Raw genomic sequence first — 7115 nt, forward strand, 5'->3', positions numbered from 1 at the left:
CTCGAAAAAAAGGTTGACCGCTCATTCTTTTTAGCCAATCAAATGAGAGCAGCAATATGGCTCATACTATCATATAGTCATATTATCTGGACCATTGGATGGACATATCCGGTAGTTGTGTGGCATTGAATGTGGTGCTATATGCGAGCCGTGGAAAATAGAGTATTTGCGGGTGAAGCGTACAGCGTGTGTTGTGGGGCAGGCTATACGCGGACCCGCGACCGTATGCCTGACAGTGCCCTGGCCCGCATGCAGGTAACGCCCGTGACTATACCTGGACCGCTGATCCTTGTTTCCAGGTATATCTGGACTATAGTCCGGAACTTTTTTCCTTACTAGTAACCATGCAAATGCAACACACGTGTCTCTCATTAAATTTAAATGTGAATATGGTCAAAGTACCCCAAATTTAAAATCCATGTCATAGTATATTTTTTAATAAATGGGAATCTATATAAATATTTTATAATTGGCTTTCGGAGATAAATTATAGTTGAACATAAGAATCTTAACATTCCATTAAAAAACCGACAAATACATGCTGTAAACACCATGCTAGGTGTATGCCCGGTGCACTTCATAGAGTTTTACACTCAGCAAACACTATGCCGAGTACATATCTGCCTTTTCAGGGTGCTCAGCATGGAATGCTTTTTCTGTAGTGTATTTGCCCAAAGAAAAATTACGAACATCACAAACTGCAGGCTCCCCATAGAGAAAGATTGTTTTGATATACTGAAGAGGCACTTATTATTAATGTGAAAATAAATGAGGTTACATCTCCTGTTAACATAGTATATAGATACAATCCACCAAATACAAATAGGATATTCAAAAAAGACTTCAAATCATAATCTGAAAATAAGAAGGTGCACCTAACTTTGGTGGCAAACAGAGCACGTAACAAATCTGACCTGAATAATCATATGCATGTGTGCAAATGCACATACAAACTAATGCACAAAATTCTATTCATATATTTAATAGATCTGCTTATTCAATATTCAAGCTCGTACTATGTACAAATAGCTAAGTCAAAAAATATTGCAGGCCGATCGAATATTGGAAATCAACTACATATGTTCAGATTTTCACTGAAAAAACAGGGCAATGAAGGGAGAATACACCAACACTGGATGTCTCCTAGCAGCTCAAAGCAAGTCTCCAGGCAGCTCAAAGAAAAATTGTGTCGGGCAATGACCTCACTATGCGTGTCGCTGCTCTAGGTGGCGTCTTTGTCTTCTATGCATGACAGAAGCAACTTATATGGGGCATGAAGATGACAATAACTGTTGCACGGGCATGCTCCCAAGCTAAGATACGCTCGACTGAATTGGAATTTGGCGAAGAGCATTGTTGTATCATCACTTGTGTCTGAATTAGAATATATGATAACCGTCTTGCAAACATAATATTCGGTTTCTCTGTTTCTATAAGAAAAATAGAAACCCACAGTCCATCAGTGTGTAATTCCATCTATCAACAGAAGGCCACAAATTTTATTTAACTTTGAATCCAGATTGGCCTATTTATTAGCAAAAAGAGTCTATATCTGGAAAAAGAAATTTTCTATTAGAAAATGCATTTGGGAAACTTCACACCAGAATCACTACGTCTACCGCTCAACTTAACTGAAAGAACCACCACGAAGATTTCAATACAAATCTTCAGATTGTTATGCAAAAACATTCAGAGTAGCATTACTACATGTGGAAATCATCAAACTAATTAGAAGAGCATACCCTGCGCATCCTTGATCATCATGTCGAACCCCATTTTCTCGGCGGGTGCCTCGGGCATCATAGCTCGCAACACCTGCCTGGGTGTCCAAGATGGTTGGGACGATTTTTCAGTCCATGCCGCCAGTCCAAGCTGTAATGCATACACAAATTACTACACATATCTCAACAGCTTGTCAAATTTCGAGGTGATCAATTCATAATGAAGTTGTTATACAGCCCTCGCGTATGTACTGATGTACAATATTGCAATCCCTGTCACAACTGTCGGGGATGAATGGCAAGCATGAAAGAACAAACTTTTGCACAATGTCCGCTCTCAAAAGTCGGAACTCTTCGCCCAGATGGATAGCGGAGGCAATACATATAAACCAGTGTGCAACACATGTAATCAAAAAAATATAAAGTAAAATTCTACTCACCATATTTGGGTCGCAAAATCAATTTCAACAGTACAATCTAATAGTAGAGGGTAACATATAGAAGAGTGTTTACCTCTTGTCTCATGTCTTTGTTGACACCATTGCCATTTCCAAAATCTTCCTGTAGCCTTTCATTTATGTGATCGTTATAAATACACCTCAAATCCGATCTTATCACAAACTGTAAAAGATAAAATGAGCAGATAAGCATCACATTCCAACCATAATCCATCAAATTTTAATAAGCAGTATGAAAGAGACATATTGCCCACACAATCTTAGCATATACCTGCACAAATAAGCTATAAAAACTATTTTGTTAATTCAGCGAAACCACGAAAGAAACATTACTGGATGAGGTAATAAAGAATAGCTAATTGATGCAACAACGGGAACATATTCAGATTTCAGAATACAATAAGTTTGAGGCTCGTATTAAAAAGGAACTGGTATGCCCTTCGTTTGCTTTTGCTTGAGAATGTTTCAAGGGATTTCTGAAGAACTTTATTGTTTCTAACTAAATTTCTGAAGAACTTTATTGTTTCTAACCAAATATCAAATTGCCATTGAAAAGAGTACATATAGATTACACGTTTGCACTTAGTTTATGTACATACCCTGCACCAAGGTATACCTTCATGTGATCTAAGGCTGATTTAGGAGAGCCAAGAGTTATGCAACCATACACATATTGTGGAGCATCTATATCTCGTATACTAAGCCAAAGTATCTTGTCAAATCTGAAATTTACAGCATGAAAATACTACTAAGATCATAATAAAAAAATTAAGCCGATGTGTCTAGTCAAATCTGCAATTTACAGCATGAAAAGACCACTAATATCACTGTAGTGTACATAGTCTGAAATTCTGACAGGAATAAAAATCAGAGTTGCACACTATCGTTTTCCCCTGCCAACATACACAAATATAGAAATTCAGAAGGAAATATACCTTTCACTTTACCACTCCCTGCCTTCCCCTTTGCCATTTCTGGCACCATATTCTTCGTGTCCATCTTCTAGGTAGCCCACTCGCAACAGCAGCAAGCCACCGACCATCTCGCCACACTGCCATGTGCCTCTTGCCTACAGTCCGCTGCCTGCAGATGTGCCTCATATCCGCCCCAGCGACGCAGTCACCTGTCTGCTCAAGGCCTCCCCCTGCACACCGCTATGCTAGCAGCTTGTGCTTCTATGAAATTCAGAAGGATCCAACATAACTGTAATGCTATGCAAAATTTTACTCCATGTGAATAGGGCAAATATGCATTGCTATATATATTTGACATTGTCCAGGATAGTTCTTGACCCTCGCCGGAACAAGTCACTTAAGATAGCTTGATTAAAATACATTAACAAGTAAATAAGGTGGGAGGTTGAACTTCTTTGTCTGAAGTTGATATATCATATTTAACATAGAATGAATGTCACAGATTAACAACGAACCTGTTACATTCCGATTTATAAGTTAGAAATAAAGTGTTATTACAATGCAATATATGAACTGCATGTGAAATCGAGATATAATATTCAGAAATGGGATATTGTGCAATAGACGTGTCAAAGTAAACAGAAGATGATACACAGGTAGAATAAACATTGGCACTATCCTACATTTACCATTGAAAAATCACATTTGGTTCAAATAAATTGTTACATTTGTCACCTGATCCTCTTGAGTCGGAGGGCAGGGGCATGGATTAGTGGTGGAGCTGGATTGTTTAAGGCAACGGGAGAGCGGTGCTGGGCAGACGGCGGGCGTGGCCAGCACAGGACTCGACACGGAGGGGCGGCTGCGCTGGCTGGGGAGGTGGGGCATATGCGCGGTGCTGCTAGGCAAGGCAGAAACAAAGGTGGCGAGGCAGATCCGGTCGTCCCCGTCGTCGATCTGGTCGTGAAGAAGGCCGGCAATCGCGAGGGAAAGTCCGACGGAGCTTTAATCCGTGGCCATGGCGTCCTGCAGCACGGGAACAGAGAGAAGAAGAGAGATTAGTGAGCAGAGGGAGAGGGAATGGAGGAGGAGCGCGCTGGGCGCGGCTGACCTACAGAGGAGGTCGTAGGCGGCTTGCAGGAGCGCGGGTGGCCACCGGAGGCAGGGTAACTCGGGGCAGATTGGAGGTAGGGGAAGGGAGAAGCGATGGTGGATCCGTTCTTTTTTTTCTTGAGGGAATTAGGGGCATGGAGAAAGAAGAGTCGGGGAATGAATCACGATCCAGTTAAATCGATCCGAGAAATCAGGGTGTTGCGGGCGGGGCCACGTAGAAGGAAGCGGAGCGGCAGGACGTCTGCTCGGCAGAACATTCAATCTGAGACGTTGATTTCAATATCAGACTATTTTATATTTTATTTTATTTTACTACTATTAAAAGAGCAAACTAGAATTACCCTAAAGCCACACAACAAATTGTACACAGGATAATCAGGACCTTTCGATTAAGTCAACTTAGACGTATCCTACTGTCCATATTATATCAATAGTCTTCTTCTCTCTGTTCCCGTGCTGCAGGACGCCATGGCCACGGATTAAAGCTCCGTCGGACTTCCCCTCGCGATTGTCGGCCTTCTTCACGACCAGATCGACGACGGGGACGACCGGATCTGCCTCGCCACCTTTCATTTCTGCCTTGCCTAGCAGCACCGCGCATCTGCCCCACCTCCCCAGCCAGCACAGCCGCCCCTCCGTGTCGAGTCCCTGTGCTGGCCACGCCCGCCACCTGCCCAGCACCGCTCTCCCGTTGCCTTAAACAATCCAGCTCCACCACTAATCCATGCCCCTGCCCCGCGACTGAAGAGGATCAGGTGACAAATGCAACAATTTTTTTGAACCAAATGTGATTTTTTAATGGTAAATGTAGGATAGTGCCAATGTTTATTCTACCTGTGTATCATCTTCTGTTTACTTTGGCACGTCTATTGCACAATATCCCATTTCTGAATGTTATGTCTCGATTTCACATGCAGTTCATATATTGCATTGTAATAACACTTTATTTCTAACTTATAAATCGCAATGTAACAGGTTCATTGTAAATCTGTGACATTCATTCTATATTAAATATGATATATCAGCTTCACACAAAGAAGTTCAACCTCCCACCTTATTTACTTGTTAATGTATTTTAATCAAGCTATCTTAAGTGACTTGTTCCGGCGAGGGTCAAGAACTATCCTCGACAATATCAAATATATATAGAAATGCATATTTGCCCTATTCACATGGAGTAAAATTTTGCATAGCATTACAGTTATGTTGGATCCTTCTGAATCTAACTTATAAAGGATGAAGGGGTAGGTAGTCACAACGAAGGCATCGAGCGCACGGTACCATGCGAGGGAAAAAGCCCACCGTATCGCGCCGCGCGTGGGGGTGCAGCGCACCACGCGAAGGAAAAAAAACACCGTAGCACGCGAGGTAGAGAGCGGCGCCCCAATCCACAGCCCCGCACCCCTCGCTCCTCCCTCCCTCCCTCCCTCCCTCGTCCTCACCCGCCGCCGCTCCCTAACCCTAGCCCCAATCCACAGCCCCGCGCCCCTCGCTCCTCCCTCCCTCGTCCTCACCCGCCGCCGCTCCCTCCAACCACCTCCTCCTCCTTCCGATGGGTCGCCGGATCCGTCGGCCACCCCATGGACTTCGCCTGGAAAACGCGGGCTGGGAGAGAGAGCGCGGGCGGGTGGTAGAGGAGGGTGGCGGGCGCCGACGTCGCAGTCGAGGGGGAGCAGGGCCAGTCGGCCGGAGCTGGAGGCCGGCGCTGGAGGAAGGAGCGGCGAGGAGAGAGGCGCCGGCCATCGGGGACCTCCTAGCCCTCTTCTCCTTGTCGCCATGGCAGGTGGAGCTCGAGCCATCGGTCAGCCTCCCCCTCCCCATGCGTAGGTACCCCCTGCTCCCCTCCTCCTTCCCTTGATTTATCTCTCTCTCCCCCACCCTATCTTCCCCCTTCCGTGTTGCCATGGCCCGTCGCTCCTTCGACCCCGGATCCCGGTGATGCTATCTCCTGTGCGCCGCCTCAATCCACCGCCCTCCCCCGCGGGCTCTTCCGCGCTGGCTTCCACGAGCTGGGTTGTTGCCTCCTCCCCTCCCGTGCACTATCTCAACTTTTCTCCACAAAAATGATGAAAGGCAGCGGCTCAATGCCTCCTTGGAACTCCACCCTGTTTAACTTCTTCCTCCTGATTCCTTCCACTCTAAATTAATTTAGGGTCTGGGTGTGTAGTTTTTATGGTGGGTGTGACGGATCTTGGGGAGGTGAGGAGGACAGAGGTGGGAGAAGGACTGCGAGTCTGGAGAATCTAGGCTGCACATATAAATCCTCTCCATCTTCCTCTCCCCTTTGACCCCTCCCCCCCAGTTCTCCAGTAATCTGATTTTGATTTCTTCTGTTTTCGTAAGAACAATGTGTGCAGATCTGTAAAAGAAGAGAAGAGGAAGAATCCCAAGGAAGAGTTTGGTGAAGAAGAATAAGGTGAATTCACCTCTGTCTCAAGCAAAGTCACATTTGTTCCTGCAATTTGATGTTATGATTTATTTTATCCTTGTTTAGATTTGTTTACATGAATGCCAACTACTTTATTTTACTTATATTCCAGTGACTTTTCTCATTTGTTTTTTGTTCGTGATCTGCTCTGCTTGTTTTGGCTCCTTTTAATTGATGCATTATTTTTGTCTATTAATGTGTACCCAGGTGACTATGTGAGTTGCATTGACAGAATCCATGTATTAAGCTGGGGCATTTTTGGCAGCTGCAGCAACCTGACAATTCATTTGTTCTCATACAAGGTAATTTACTTCCCCCCTTTATGTATCATGGATGGATATATGTGCTGGTTGGTTGTCATTACTGAAGCAAGAATTGTTGATGATGACTACCTTCGAGCAGGTTTTTATTGGTTTTTCTTTCTCCATTTTTTGTATGATGTATGGATGTTGTAGGATAAATGTGAATTAACAATACAACA

At 44.2% G+C, this 7115-nt stretch overlaps 1 protein-coding gene and 1 long non-coding RNA gene across 6 annotated transcripts; one reads left to right on the forward strand and one right to left on the reverse strand.

Moving 5' to 3' along the window:
- Positions 1-901: 901 nt before the first annotated feature.
- LOC119325305 lies at positions 902-4367 on the reverse strand. 5 transcript variants are annotated; one of them, XR_005157457.1, is made up of 6 exons: positions 4205-4367; positions 3829-4119; positions 3115-3354; positions 2235-2342; positions 1743-1872; positions 902-1430 (listed from the first exon to the last, which is right to left on the reverse strand). XR_005157457.1 is itself a non-coding variant. In XM_037599053.1 (6 exons), exons 3-6 carry the CDS (start codon positions 2799-2801, stop codon positions 1243-1245), a joined length of 432 nt encoding a protein of 143 aa, XP_037454950.1. In that variant the 5' UTR covers positions 2802-2901; positions 3115-4119; positions 4205-4364; the 3' UTR covers positions 902-1242. The 5 variants fall into 5 exon arrangements, 1 of the variants encoding a protein (XP_037454950.1); XR_005157458.1 differs by adding an exon at positions 2779-2901 and having other exon boundaries at positions 3115-4119; XM_037599053.1 differs by adding an exon at positions 2796-2901 and having other exon boundaries at positions 3115-4119; positions 4205-4364.
- A 1276-nt stretch (positions 4368-5643) lies between these two features.
- On the forward strand, positions 5644-7059 carry LOC119325910. The gene is made up of 3 exons (XR_005157742.1): positions 5644-6033; positions 6550-6622; positions 6842-7059. It is a non-coding gene; the product is annotated as an uncharacterized LOC119325910 (long non-coding RNA).
- The last annotated feature ends 56 nt before the right edge of the window (positions 7060-7115 follow it).

Source organism: Triticum dicoccoides, chromosome 6B (assembly GCF_002162155.2).
Source record: "Triticum dicoccoides isolate Atlit2015 ecotype Zavitan chromosome 6B, WEW_v2.0, whole genome shotgun sequence".
NCBI classification, from domain to species: domain Eukaryota; kingdom Viridiplantae; phylum Streptophyta; class Magnoliopsida; order Poales; family Poaceae; genus Triticum; species Triticum dicoccoides.